General features: G+C 41.6%; 1 protein-coding gene across 1 annotated transcript in view; it reads right to left on the bottom strand.

Moving 5' to 3' along the window:
* The window catches only part of KIAA2012 (KIAA2012 ortholog), a 109,772-nt gene that overhangs the window by 45,481 nt on the left and 48,503 nt on the right, over window positions 1-15,788 (bottom strand). Inside the window, exons 12-13 of the mRNA XM_090044766.1 lie at window positions 10,412-10,497; window positions 772-843 (exon numbers count right to left, since the gene is read on the bottom strand). Coding sequence (XP_089900892.1) covers window positions 772-843; window positions 10,412-10,497 — 158 coding nt within the window. The remainder of the gene's footprint in view (window positions 1-771; window positions 844-10,411; window positions 10,498-15,788) is intronic.

Below are 15,788 nucleotides of genomic sequence, written 5' to 3'. Positions count from 1 at the left end.
AGTAGTTTTGTCCAACAAAAGGCAATGGTTGGCAACATTTTGAGGTTATTTGACAGAGCTTATCTTGGAGCATAGGCCACTTCCAACCTGGCTCATGCTGCCACTGATGCAGCTATAATCACTGCTCCCCCCTCCAGTGCTATTGCCACTGCTCCTCACGGCTTCCTGGCCACTCCTGTGGGTGAAGCCCTCCACTACTGAAATGCCATGCAAGCCCTCAACTGCCAAAATGTAGCAGAGGACCCCTTGCTCTGCAGGCCAGATAAAATGGCTCCAGGACTGAGTTTGGCCCATGGACCGTAGGTTGCTGAACCCTGGGTGTTGTAACTTGGTTAATCAGTTGATCTACTCCAGTGGTGCCCAACCTTTTTGCCCAAACAAGATAGCTCCGTGGACCACATTTCACCTTCAGACCAGTGGTTGAGTGCCCCTGATTTACACTAATTCTCATCAACTAAGCCTCTTACTTTCTGGATTACAAAGCTCAGGCATGATTTACAATTAGGGTTTCTGGTAACCACCCCACAAACTCCCTTAAATATGTAAATATTTTCAGTAAGGTCTGAAAAATTATTTTGAAAAGTCAAATTTGTTTGTATTCCTCTGTTGGATTCTGCCCTTGAACTTTTTACCAAGAAGTTAAATAGCCTAGAAGATTTTTTTGCACAACTGTACAACTAAAATATTATTTTTTTTAATACCATGTTAAGTAATATCAGTAATAGCATATCAGACATTAGACATGGAAACCTTTTTCCTGTTTTAACATACCAGCTTTTTGTTTATAAAACTCTGAGGCTCTCTGTTCTTCAGGATAGCTGCCTCCAAGGACTGTGCAGTTTTCTACGTAGATAAAATGAAGAATTTCAGAGGTATGCCCTACAACAAATATGATCTGATATTGCAAATATTCCAAAAATAGTTTTCATAAGTGAAAATATTAAATGTAAACTCCTGAGTGTAGTTTTAAAATAGCTAAAACTGCTTTTTGCTGCGTTTTGGAGCAGAGGTAGCTATGTTTCAGTCATGGGTAAGGGAATCCCCATATGTTCTTATCACTGGTGATGTCATAAGCAATCTTTGTAAATCACTTTTAGACTTTTGAATGATAATTCCCAGGACTGCAAATTATACTCTACATGTTAACCTCTGAAGGGGATGCATAGCTTGTTTATGCTGGAGAATTGGATGGGCAGAGTTGCATAATTGTAAACCAGAGGTGCAATGTGTCTACTTTAAACAATGCATGAATAGAAAAACCCAGTTACTATTTTGTCTTACCTTCATGTCACAGACCCAACCATGGGGTATCCCCTGGACCCCAAGTTTTTCCCTGCTGTCCTGCTGCTTGTCCCAAGGGACAGACCAATATTTGCCCTTACACCAGGCCCCACAGCTGCAGCAAGGAAATCTTTGCCAGCTCCTGGGTGAGATAAGAATTCCCTTGGGTTGTGAAAAAAATGTACTTCCCCCACTTCTGTAGAAGGGACTAGCCTTCACTTCCCCCAAGATCACACTTTACCATAGGTAATCATTAAGGTAACAGAATAAGAAAAGGAATCATTGCATAGAAAATAATTGTATATGAAAAGTTGACCACATTGCTTGAAGACAGAGCAAAAAGACAATTACTTGCCCTTTCATTTGATTACAACCTAATTCTTCTGGGAGTCCTGCCAGTATTTCTAGAGATCAGACTTTCTGTTGATCCTGCCAGCCCTGATTGCTGAGGATCTGGAATCATTCTAAGGCCTGGAATCATCCAAAGACAACCACTAGCTCACTGAAAGCTCCTAAACACCTCCCAGATAGCTTCCTTTCTCCCCTATCCCCCAGCAAACCTTGTTCACTTTTTTGGAAAGTCTCAGAATTCTCTAAAAAGCCCTTTCCTTCCTGGAGCACCTGGAGTTTCCCTAGCAAATGGCCTGTTTTCCTGACATGCCTTTGTTACTGTGAGACTGTTTTCCCATTATAGGCAGACAATACCTTGGGCACCCATACCAATAAAAGCCCTTCCATCCAGTGATAAGAATTATATGAATGAATATAACTTATTACCAGCTTTTAAATGGGACCAACATGAAATCAATCAAATCAAACTTGGGACAGATGTCTTTATGGAAGACACTTTAAGCTCCCAATTCATTCCTACTTTTGGGGTGTGTTTGGGACAGTCCACTCAAGCTCTACATTGCAAAACTGTTCTGAAGTTAATAGGTATCCAGGTTGTAGCTGTATTGGTCTCCAAAGTGGGGTACGCGCACCCCAGGGGGTGTGCAAGATGATCCATTGGGGTGCGGGAAGAAAATGTTACAACGTCTATTTATATTTATATAAATATACATATATTGGGGGTGCATGCTCAAAAATTTTTTACTGATAGGGGTGTAGGATCAAAAAAAGTTTGGAGACCACTGGTCTAAAGGATAGGATGTTTATCCCACGGATCCTGGCATAGCTTCCAGAAGTAGTAGATTCTGGGAATTTTGAAAGCCTTTGTGTGATACTTCAGGCAGTCTGTTATAACTGGGCTGAAGGACACACTCAGTGTGCTGAATTTCTCTAATGTAGAAAAAGACAGAAAAAGGTTCAGGCCTCTTCATAGCCACACTTTTTGTTATGGACATACTTTTGTTTATCCATACTTTTGTTACTCTTCACCATTGTTATATGCACACTTTTTCAATCCTGAATTGATGTTTTTTATTTTGTGTTTTATGAAGTGCTGTGAATGTAGCATGGGTACTAACTTGCAGAAAAGTAATTTCTTTGCCAAGTGATGCTTCACATAACAATCAACACTATTTATCACAGTGTTTTTAAAAGCATTTAAATATAAAACTACCACACAATCTGGATGCACTGTTTATTCAAGCTGACTGGCAGCCTTTAGTCAAAACAGGGCCAGAACTGTTGCACATTAGAATTGAGTTGGATTGGCATAGACTTATGAGAACTTGTTTAATACAAGTTCTAGCTGGTGGTACCAGCAACTCATTTTCAGGAGCACACAGCTTAATTTCTCTGTTATCATGGAAACTTTCCATTGTGTTACTTGAATAAAGTAGATCTGTGAGATTGCTTTAGATTTAGCCATGCAATTGTTCTTTCCCATACCTTTTATTAGTTTATCTCTTGTATTTACCTGTCCAGTCAATGAACTTTTTAACACTGCCTTTGTCTTTAAGAGACAGTAAGGGCTTGGCCTTTGATAGAATTTATGGAGTCAATACCTTCCCGTGGAAAAAAATGTTTTCCAGCTGTAGAATTAACTGCTTATTTGAGACTTTCAAGAATTGATTTTTGGTTTTATATATCACATCCAGATGCCTCTGAATCAATGAGACTAAATAATAGTTGTCTAATCTTAGCTGACTACTAAAAAGATAGATTCAAAATTTTCAGAAATGACTAACTGTTTGGGAAGTCCAGCATAATTTCCCTTCTGGTTGCCAAACTATCCTAAAACATCTTGATCACCTGGCCTCTGAAAACAAAGTTTCTTCGAGGTGCATTAAAAGGGCATGCAGCCTTTAAAAAAAAATTGTGGCGATCAGAACTGAAGGACTAGATTGTCCTGTTTCTGAAGAACAAGGTATAACCTCTGGACCTCAGTTTCACCTAGTCAGTTGTTTTGTTTTTTTTTTAGATGGCATACTTTCCAACAAAGGCCCTGGACAGCTTACTATGAGAGACAAACTAATTTATATAAACAAGCAGATAAGGTATGAAACAAAAACTCTTTAAATGATATTACAGCTTAGCTTGCTAAATGCTGCCCAAATTGAAAGGTCTTGCAGCATTTCCAGAAGATGGGGGGTCTCAAGAAGAAGGGAGTTCCAAAGCTGAGGACTGACTGCTGAAAACAGTCTCTCACATGTTTTCACCAATGATTTCCCAAGTTTTGGTGGACTCTTGGTACTTACAGGAAGTTGTTCTTGGCTGACCTTAGGGATTTGGATGGGGCACAATAAGACAACAGGATTGACAGGATTGGCTACACAACAATTTCTTCAATGAACTAAAACTCAAAAAAGGTATCCTACAAAAAAGTGGAAACTTAATCATAGTACTAAGGAAGAGTATAAGAGCATCACAAGGGTGTACAAAGAGAAAATTAGAAAGGCCAAGGCATGATTTGAAAGGCTACTAGCAAGGGACACAACAGGCAATAAAAAGGAATTCTACAAGTATGCCAGAAGGAAGAGGAAGGCCAAAGAAACCATAGGTCCCTTATGGAATGCAGAAGGTAATCTAATTATGCATAATGCAGAGAAAGCTGAAGTGTTTAAAGTCTTTCTTACTTCAGACTTCATGAATAAAGTCAGCTACCATATGACAAGTGCCATTTGCAGCAAAGAAAGGGAAGGAGATAAATAGTCTAGAGTAATGGAAGAACACATTAGAGATAACTTAGATGCTTTCAAGTCAACAGATCCTGAGTTACTGAAAGAATTGACTGAGGTCATTTCTGAGCCATTGGCTATCCTGGCTATCCTCTTTGAGAACTCATGGAAGTTGGGTGAGGTCTCAGATTATTGGAAAAGGGCAGATATAGTGCCCATCATTAAGAAAGGGAAGAAGAAAGATCCAGGGAATAAAAGCGCAGTCAGCCTGAACTCAATATCTGGAAAGATTATGTAGCAGATCCTCAAAGAATCTATTGTGAAGCACCTAGAGGACAATAAGGTGATTAGGAACAGCCAGCATGGATTCATCAAGGGCAAGTCAGGCCTGACCAACATGATTTTCTTCTATGATAAGGGTCTGTGAATGGTGTAAGAGCAGTAAATGTGATATACCTTGATTTTTGCAAGGCTTTAACACTGTCTGCCACAATATTCTCATTAACAAGCCAAGGAAATACAGACAAGATGAAAGTATTGTGAGGTGGATAAACAACTGGTTATTTTATTATGCTCAATGAGTAATCATCAGTGGCACTATGTCCAGCTGGGAGGAGGTATCAAGTGAGGTTCCCCAGGGGTTTGTCTTAGGTCTGGTATTGTTTAATAATATCTTCATTAATGATTTGGACAAAAGAATTGAATGCATGCTTAACAACTTTACAGATGACACCACATTGGGTGGAGTTGCAGATGCTCTGGAAGGTAGGGCTAGGATCCAGAATGACCTGAACAGATAGGACAAACGGTTCACAATCAACCAGATTAGATTCAACAAGGACAAGTCCAAAGTCCTGAATTTGGGATGGAATAACTGCATGCACAAATACAGAGTAGGGAATGATTGGCTAGGCTGCAATACTACAAAGACCTAGGAGTTACAGTGGACCATAAACTGAATAAGAGCCAACCATGTGCTCTTGTGGCAAAAAAGGCCAACAGCATACTGGGTTATATTAATAGGATTGTCACTTGCAAATCAAGGGAAATGATCCTTCTCTATTCAGAACTGATTAGGCTTCACCTGGAGTACTCTGTCAAATTTTGGGCCCCACATTTCAAGACAGATGTGGATAGACTGGAAAGAGTCCAGTGGGGAGTAACAAAAATAATTAAAGGTCTTGGGAACAAGCTTTGTGAGGAGAGTTTGGAAGAACTAGGGTTATTTAGTTTGGAGAAGAGAAGACTGAGAGGGGATTTGATAACAGTCTTCAAAAACCAGAAGGGCAATTATTAAGAGGATGGAGATACCCTTTTCTCTATGGCCATAGGGACCAGACTGGTAACCATGGGCTCAAACTGCAGGAGAAGAAATTTAGATTGGAAGAACTTTGTGATCGTGAGGGTGCTCAAGCATTAGAACAGGCTACCTAGAGAAGATGTGGAATATGCATCTTTGGAAGTTTTCAAAAGCAGGTTAAACAGACACTTGACTGGGCTGGTTTAGCCAGGGATGATCCTGCCTTGAGCAGGAGGCTGGTTTAGATAACTTTGTGAGGTCCCTTCCAACCCTACTTTCCTATGATCCTATTAGGGAGAAGGCAGTCCCTTAGGTATTTAGGGCCTTATATATCAAAACCAACTTTGTGAATTGCATCTGAAAAACTACTGGAACCTAGTGCAGACTTTGGAGCATGAGAGTTAGGTGCTCCTGGTGACCTATCCCTGTCAGAAGGTAGGTTTCTGCATTCTGCATGACCTACAGATTCCAGAAGGACATCAGGAGCAGCCCCACATCAAACGCATTGCAGGAGCTAGACTTGAGGTTATGAAAGCACGGATGATGGTAACCAGATCCAAATCTAAAGGTTAAGGTAATAGCTGTCTCACCACATAATACTGGTGAAAGGTACTCCACTACCACCTGAAGATCCAGATGCATCAGAGGATTCAGGAACACTGCAAAGCTGTGAACCTGAGTGCCAAGTGGAGGCTAAACTATGTCACCAATAGGTATCTCAATCCCCTTCTCTAGGTCAAGTGATCTGCTCACCACCATCACCTTTGTCTTGTCTGGATTTAGCTTCAGTCGGTTCACCCACATCCAATCCTTAACTGCAGCAGGCACTGAGAAAGGACTGGGATTGTGTGGCCCAGGTCAGAGCAGAAAGAAGGACAGAGACGAGTGTCATTAGCCTACTGATAACATCTCAATCCAATCTCTGCATGACCTTACCTAGTGGCCTCACATAAATGTTGAACATTAGTGGTGACAAGATGGAGCCCTTGGGGATTCCACAGGAGAAGACCTAAGGGGGAGACAAGCACTCAGTCATCAATACCTTCTAGCATCTCCCTGATAGGAAAGAGTAGAAACAATTTAGAGCAGTTCCACAAATCCTTACCAGGTCAGGTAAATACTTTTATCGACATCTCATGATCAACTGTAAACAAAGATGCTGAAACATCTAGTAAAATCAACAGGGCAAACTTTCTTCTGTTTATCTCCAAGTGAAGATTGTTGATCAAAGCCAAAAGTGCTGTCTCCATGCTATGCCTATGATGAAAGCCAGATGGACAGGGGTCCAGGTATCCAATAGCATCCAGGTGTCCAGGAGCTGTTGGATGACCACTCATTCAGTGATCTTGCCCAAGAAAGGGAAGAGGTTGGAAATAGAGTGATAGTTGGTTGGGGATTCAGCATCAAGAGGAGGATCCAGACAGTTCCTAATTTAACATCTGCTCCCCTGACAACCTCCACCATCAGGGACCCATCTCCCCTGGCTGGCCTTTGCAAATGAGGATGAGCATGGATCCAGTTCACAACTGGTTGTTTGCATACCCCAAACATCCCATACCCCAAACATCCTCTGCATCAGAGGATGTGTTTAGGGGAATCTGGTAGCTCAATTATGAACTGGATCTGTGTCAATTGGTTGTATAACCAGTTGTTATACTTCTAGTATTATAAGAACCTAAGTCTGTCTGTCTGTAGCACTTCAGTTGTACTCTGACTGGCTGACGGAAACAGCCAATCAGAGTGCTCCAAGCTTGGGGGAGCACCGCCATGATTTTGAAGCTACGCCAAGGGCTGGACAGAGGGTGGGGGAGACGAGATCAGCAGTGCTGGCCTTGACTCCCCCACCCCGCTCCCTGAAAGAGGCAAAACAGCAGCAGCATGGGGTGTTAGGTGGCGGCACTCCATTCCAGTCCCCTCCCCCCTTTGCCCTCCCGTCATTCTTGATGGGCAATTGGCTAGTGGAATATAAAAGCAGTGCTGTAATTATTGTGTTGGTTAAGGTAGAATATGACCTATTTGTACCTTGTGAATGATACTTTAAAGAAAAAAGGGCTCAATTTCTTCTTTCCCCACCCAGCTCCATATGCTTCTATGATTCTATCTGATTTCTTTTATTCATCTTCCTTTCCATTCTACTTTCTCTAGGTTCCCCAGCTTTCTCTGACTTTAACTCATGGCAATACATTTAACGTACCACAGATCATAAAGGTTGATATAATTGAAGAATGTAACAGTGACTCATATATTATGCTGTAGTTGTTGGTTTGCGGTCAAATATTTTCTCTGGCTTTTGTAATTTTCCTTTTCCTTCTTAATCTAACCCTTTTCTAGAGAACAAACATTTCACATATCCTAAAAAAACCTCCAGATAAATAATTACTTCTTACTCACAAGGTTTTTGTTGGATGGAAGTGATGATTTGGTTTGTGTCCCAGGACCTTTCTTTAATAAGAATCCTATATTCCTGTTGTCAACCAATTATTTGCTTTCTCATGGCAAGTTCTGAAAACCTGTAATCCCTGCCAGGGATATAACTTATTTTGGACAAAGAAGCCTGTTCTGCTAAAACATTTTGCACAAAACGCTGCTTTTAAATGTACCAGAGGTGAGGGGTTTATTGTTGTTGTGTGTTTGTTTTGGTTTAAGTTTTTAGTATCTCTTGTGGGACCAACTGTATAGTTGTGAGAGAGGTCTGACAAGCTTTTGGATGCACAATGCCCTTTTTCTGTCAAGACCTGTTTTGGTTTTCTGTACAGTAAAGATAGTTGAACCCAGGCTCTAGATTCTAATATGTTCACCCTTTGGACCCAAATTCTGTACCTCTCAACCAGTTCTGTATTATTCAAGGCTTGAACTGATAGGAATGCACTTTCCTGTGTGAAGCAACATCCTTCGGTTTAATAAGTAGTTAAGAGGAGGAAAAGTGAATTCCTACAAGGGAGTGGTATTAATACTAAGAATGAAAAGCTTCCCTTTTTTAAAATGTGTATTACTGATAACCTCCATGTTTCAGGGGTATAGGTTGTAGCTGTGTTGGTATAAGGACATAGACAAACAAGGTTCTTTGGGCAAGTCTGATATCTTCTAATCATATCAACTCAAATAGTTGGAAAAAATCTTCTTTGCGAGCTTTTGGGTACAAATACTCTTTGTCAGGCTACGGAAGCATCTGCAGTTGCTCTATGCTCTTCCTGGATAGCAAGAATAGTAAAGAAGCCAGAGGCTGGTGTGCATGCAAGATCTTCCCAGAACTACCCATCCTACTAGCCTTCAAACAACTACCAAATCTCGCTAACTTCATCACCATAAGCAAACTTCCCATGGCCCAAAACAGACTGGATGGATCCAGTCCCTGCCCTGACAAGAAATGTTAAACTTGCCAACATATCTCCTCCCCCAAACCCCACCAATTACTACACCCCATAACAGAACCACCCCATTCCTGGATCTTACAGCTGCACCTCCAGAAATGTTATATATCTCATCCAGTGCACTAAATGCCCTGATGGAAAATATGTAAGAGACCAAACAACAACTGCGTATCAGAATGAATACACACCAGAAATCCATCAAAGACAAGAATATCTAATTACCAGTGGGGGCACATTTCTTACAAGAAAACCACTCTCTCTCCAATCTCTCGGTTCCAATCCTCAAAGGGAATTTACAAAACACCTTTCACAGATGAGCCTACAAACGTCACTTCATCAACCTACTGGATACAAAAAATAATGGACTAAATAAAGACATTGGATTTATGACACATTACAACCTGCCTAACATCTGACTCTCCAGGTACCTCTTCACTATTTACCAGCTACATTCATTCTCCTTCCACACCCCACACCCCAACCAGTCTTTTACCCACTGACTCCTCAATTTACATCTTCACTGACTGGCTTTCTTGCATGCTTATCAGCCTCTGGCTTCTTTACTATTCATTCCATCCAGGAAGAGCACACACCAACTGCAGATGCTTCATCAGCCTGATGAAGAGTATTTTGTACCTGAAAGCTTGCAAAGAAGAATTTTTCCAACTTTTTGAATAGTTCTAATAAAAGATATCAGATTTACCCAGAGAACCTTGTCAGCCCTACTAGTGATAGCCTACCTTTACATGATAATTCAGATGACTGATGGATCAGAAAAAGCCTACAGTAACAATGAGGTACATCTGATGATTGTTTAAAACTTAATATATAAAAATGTTTTTTTTTTTCTGTTGAAATGGAAAGGGAAACTAATGCAAAGTGAGCAAGTACTCTTACTGGAATGATCTAGAGTTCCCTATCATCCCCTATGGTCTCTATAGTTTTTTTAACTTGCCTAAGGCAATGGGAATTTCATTACCTTTAAATACCTACTTAAAACACCAAGCGAATCTTACTGTGTTTCCATTTTTTCTTATGACATTTACAGCTTTTCTAATTAATATATTTTTCCCAAATAATTGATCTTAAATATAATTCCTCAAATTTATTAAGAAAAAAATGTTTCATTAGATAAGACAATTGGTTCAGCATAGTCCTGGTCCCAGTGGTGGCCGGTGTAGGGTATGTCAAAAGAAGGTGAACCGTTTGATAAATTGTACAGTACCTTCAATAGGAAAGCTGTACAAATCATAAAGAAAAATCACTAAGAGATTCTAGGAAAATATAATCTAATACTCTACTCTCTGAATGAGCTTATGTTTAGCCAAAACAAATATTTTGTGTACTTCATCCTGCCTTGGTATAAATTTGTATAACAGTATCATGGATCGCACCTTATCACTCCTCTCTTGAGTCAAGGAGGTTTCATGGGGATTTGTGTAAAGATTGGTTCCTGCTTCAAGGGATAATCCACAGTCCCCTGCAATGAAAATGACAGAATCTTGGTCAGGATATATTTGTCTTTCAGTTTTTAGAGTGTATTTATTGTCCTAGATTGACAGCTCTGAAGTCCAGTTTCCTCACTATGAAAACGGTACAACATGAGCAGCCCACATCTCATCATATGCTGCAACTGTATATCAGCCTGAACCATTTAGTGATGTAAAGATGATGTGGGGCCCATACATATTCAGTCCTGTAGTCCTTTTTTAAAAACTATTTCTAATAGAGTCAATTGTAAAGGTGATCCAATGGCACAAATATCTAGATACTGGAAAGCTAATCCAGCACCGGTAGATTAAAAGCTACATATCAGAAGTCCGTGGAGTCTGTAATTTTGATCTCTTGCTCTCCTTTGTGTATTTGTTTGAGCAACATAATGCGGTGGCATTTTTATCCTTTGTTGGGTCAGTGTCATTTGGGAGGCAGATTCAAAGCATCTGATTATCAGGTAAGAGAAAGCAGCTGTCTCCTGTTCTGACTCCTGTCAGTTCCTGGGTACAGGTACTTAGATAGGTAGAGTCTACTGTTAAAAGACTGCTGCACAAATGGTAGCATCACAATCATAGTATCTTGCAGAAATGTCCTAGAAATGTAGAGGACTAAATTTGCATGTGGCATTCCATTGTCAGGAGCTGACCCTCTTTCCTTTTCTGCTGAGAACTCCTCACTTCTCATCTTCTTGTTTAACCTCATCTATGGCATCTGGTGTGGTGATCTTGAAGGGCCATTTTGAAATTCCAGAAATAACGTGTAAAACACATATAAAGTTACCTACAGTGTTTGCTGTTTTACTAGTAAATAGTTTGCATAGACATGTAGCTCTTCAAGTAACATACTGAAACTGTCTGTCTTTTTTCTACCTGAATTCTAAACAAGAAGGTGGAGGGTTTTTTAATAGTAATAAATGCAAATAACTTCATGTATAGTTTTGTTCCTTTTCAAGTGTTTATACTTTCCACAATGTCCCAACATAAATGATCATCATACAAAAAGTACCCTCTGTTCTCATTATAAACATTTTACCAGTTCGAAGGACTATTCTAGTAACCTTGACATCTCCCTCCAGAGGATAAATGCTAAAAATACTGCACACAGTTTTGCTGTAATACCCAATATGACTATATACGTGCTTGTCCTGTAACAGTAAATATCAAGAGTTTCTATTTTATGGGAGGGAAATCCTTGATATTCTTATAGATCAATAATGTGTATATTTTTGTGTCATGGGAGCCAACTGGTTCTTCCACGACTTCAGGTATTCTGCTTGTTTTTAAAACTTCTCATCCTAAATCTGTGGGCGTGAATGGAAGAAAGCTGCAGCAAGATGCAATGAAGTCTTCTTGAAATTCAAAAAATTATTGCGTAAAGATTTTTCTATCCCAACTTGGAATAAGAAGACTTGTACCTGGATTATGACTAGTCTGCAGCCCAGCTAATCTTAAACCATCCGATCATGACAATCTGTCACAAAACTTGTGTTATATATATAAACAAATCCCTATTTTTCCTGACTAAATACTGACACATTTAATGTATCAGGCTCCTGATCTCCACATGGGCAGAAAGGGTATAATAATGCCTGGCAGCCACGTGGAGATTCATTCATAGATTGTAGTTGGAAGGGACCACAAAGGATCATCATGTCTGACACCCTGCCCCTGGCAGGAAAGAGGACCGAGGTCAGATGACCCCAGCTAGGTATCTATCAAGCCTCCTCTTGAAGACCTCCAAGTTAGATGATAGTACCACCTCTCTTGGAAGCCCATTCCAGATTCTGGCCACCCTTACTGTAAAAAATGTCTTCCTAATGTCTAACCTGAATTTAATCTCCACTAGTTTGCACCCATTATTCCTAGTTACTCCTAGGGGTGCTCTGGTAAATAGCATATCTCCAATTCCCTGTTGTCCTCATTGATAAACTTATAGGCAGCTACAAGGTCTCCCCTCAGCCATCTCTTGTGAAGGCTGAAGAGATCCAGATCCCTCAACCTCCCCTTGCAGGGTCTTTCACGGAAGCCACTAATCATGTGAGTGGCCCTCCTCTGAACCCTCTCCAGGTTCTCTGAGTCCCTCTTGAAGTGCGGCGCCCAAAACTGGACGCAGTATTCCAACTGTGGCCTGACCAACGCTGCATAAAGCGGGAGCATCACCTCCCTCAATCTGTTGGTCATGCATCTGCTAATGCACGACAAGGTGCAATTGGCCTTGTTGATAGCTTTGTTACACTGCCGGTTTATGTTCATTTTGGAGTCAACTATGACTCCAAGATCCCCCTCAGCCGCTGAGTTGCTAAGGAGATCGTGCCGAACCAGTAAGGTCCTGATCCCCATATGGTGTGGAGAGGCATCCCCACCTGTCGGGAATAGCTACATGGGGACTGGGAGGGATACCCACATGGCTGACAGGCAGTGACCCCACCAGGCAGGGATGCCTGTCCCAGCCACGTGGGGATGAGACACTCCCAGTCCCCATATGGCTGTCCCCATCAGGTGGGAATGTCTCTCCACACCATATGGGGATTGGGTCTGATCCCCACATGGTTGGGATGCAGCAGTTCCAGCTGCTGGGACAGGTCTTTCCCCACGTGGGGACTGGGACAAACCTCCTCTCCCCTGCCAGCCCTGGGTTGGCACCTGGGGGAGCCTGGAGATCCCCCTGGTTGCTGCAATTGGACAGAGCAGGGCAGCAGAGCAGAAACATCCCTGGTGTCAATTGCTCCAGTTGGGAGCAAATTTGCTTTCAAGCATATGCCTTTTGCCCAGAAATCAGCCCTCCAAAATTGGGTTTGTGTCTTAATCTGGAAAGCTGAAAGGGATAACACTGGACTCTGCCCCTGCTTGCTTGCTGTCCAGAGAAAGGGCAGCCATACAGCATAGCCTCTTCATGAAAGAGTCATATTTAGGCCATAACTTTAGAAAAATCTTTCCCCCCTATATTCTGCCTTCCACAAACAAAGTGTGTGTCCTATAGGGCACGTAGTATGCAAGAAAATATGGTACAAATCTGTATGAGTCCTCTGTAGTGGTAGGGCAAGCAGTCTTTATAGAGAAATGCATGTGGGCAGGAATGTGACTTAAGACGTGAGGTTTCATAGTTTCATAGTTGGTAGGGTCAGAAGGGACCCGAGCAGATCATCAAGTCCGATCCCCTTCCATGGCAGGAAAAAGTACTGGGGTCAAACGACCCCAGCAAGGTGTACATCGAGACTCCTCTTCAAGACCCCTAGGATAGGAGCCAGCACCATTTTGCTTGGAAGTTGGTTCCGGATCCTAGCTGCCCTGACAGAGAAGTAGCACCTCCTGATGTCTAATCTGAATTTACCCTCTGCCAGCTTGTGACCGTTATTCCTGGTCACTCCTGGTAGTACTTGGGGAAACAGGGACTTCCCCAATGCCTGCTGGTCCCCTCTGACTAGTTTGTAACAGGCCACTAGATCCTCCCTCAGCCTTCTCTTGTGGAGGCTCAACAGGTTCAGGTCCCTTAGCCTCTCCTCGTAGGGTCTGCCCTGCTGCCCCCAATCATGCGAGTGGCCCTCTTCTGGACTGTCTCCATGTTGTCCACATCCCTCCTGGAGTGCAGTGCCCAGAACTGGACACCATACATCAGCTACAGCCTGACCAGTGCCACAGAGAGGGGGAGGGTCACCTCCTTGGACCTGCTTGAGATGCATCTGTGGATGCATGACAAGGTGCGGTTGGCCTTCCTAACCGTGTCCCCACACTGCCGGCCCATGTTCATTTTGTCATGAATAGTGATTCCAAGATCCTTTTCTGCCTCTGCACTGATGAGAAGGGAATGCCCCAGCCTGTAGGTATGGTGCTGGTTCTTCCTCCCCCCGGAGCATCACCTTGTACTAGTCAGTGTTGAAACCCATCCTGTTCTCATCCGCCCACCCCTGTAACCTGTCTAGGTCCGATTGCAGCCTATTCCTCCTGTCTAGCATGCCCACATCCCCCCACATCTTAGCGTCGTCAGCAAATTTGAACAGGGTGCTTTTTACCTCCTTGTCCAAGTCACTGGTGAAGATGTTGAACAGTGTAGGCCCAAGGACCGAGCCCTGGGGGACACCACTGCCCACATCCCTCCAAGTCAAAAATGACCCATCCACCACCACTCTCTGGGTGTGGACCTCCAGCCTGTTGGCGACCCATTTGACTATGTAGATGTTGACACCACATTCCCCCAGTTTCTTAATGAGAATGGGATGAGAGACAGTGTCGAAGGTCTTCCTAAAGTCCAGAAAGACTACGTCCACTGCTACCCCTGCATCTAAGCATTTTGTGACCTGGTCATAGAAGGCTTTTTAATAGTTTCTAGTGACAGTGACTATGACATCTTGGAATGGGAGTGGTGCCCCTCAGGCTTGGGATAAATAGTTGCAGAGTAAGAAACAAATCTTATCATGACTAAGAGAGACACATGTGCGTGCGCACACACACAGACTCTCCTCCCTTAAAGTCACTGCAATTATCACACAAAGTTAAACACTAAGTAATCTGATGAGAAAACAAATATTTACACATTAACTTTGTCTATTTTATCTGATTTTGGCTTTATATTGTTTAACTAACTTGTGTGAGTTTGAATGGCAATATTTGTCATTCTTGGAATATGAACAAAGATAATCATGCTTAAATAGCAAGGGACACAAGAAAGAAAGAGAATCTGAATAAACATGTTAATTTAGGATTCTGAGAACAAACACCATGGAATGAAAACTTCATTAATGTTAATTGTTGCTTGTAGAGTTCAAGGGTGAAAGCTTTAGAGAATGAAAAAAATGAGAACGGACATTAATTATTAAATATGGTGCTTGAAGACATTTTCTAGACCAAAAAGTGAGATAAATTGCATAATAAGTGTTAATTTTCTCTCTCAGAATGAAGATAATCCTTTAAGAAAAACTATGATAATGAAGAGGTAAATACATATATCTATTTTATATATATATATATACACCCCCCCCCAATAATCCCTGTAAAGAGTATTACAGTTGTACATATGCCTAGCGCAGTATTGTCAACTTAAGTCTTGCCATTTTATATGTTTCTGTTAAAACTCCAGCTCATGGTTTCCAGTGAACATCAGAATTTTGGCTTTTATATTACAAGAAAAAAAACCTAGCTTTCATGACTCTGCAGAAAACTTTAAAACACACAACCTGTGATAATTCCAAACACAACCAGGCAAATAAAAAGAGGCCAAATGTATTTTTATTTATAATGCTTCATAATCTAAACTAGGGCTGTATAGCTGAGAGGCCATGGG

This window comes from Crocodylus siamensis, chromosome 4 (assembly GCF_052110815.1).
Source record: "Crocodylus siamensis isolate JL-2025a chromosome 4, ASM5211081v1, whole genome shotgun sequence".
Taxonomy (NCBI): Eukaryota; Metazoa; Chordata; order Crocodylia; family Crocodylidae; genus Crocodylus; species Crocodylus siamensis.
The sequence above is the reverse complement of the archived record's forward strand: the minus strand, read 5'-3'. Positions and strand labels throughout refer to the sequence as shown.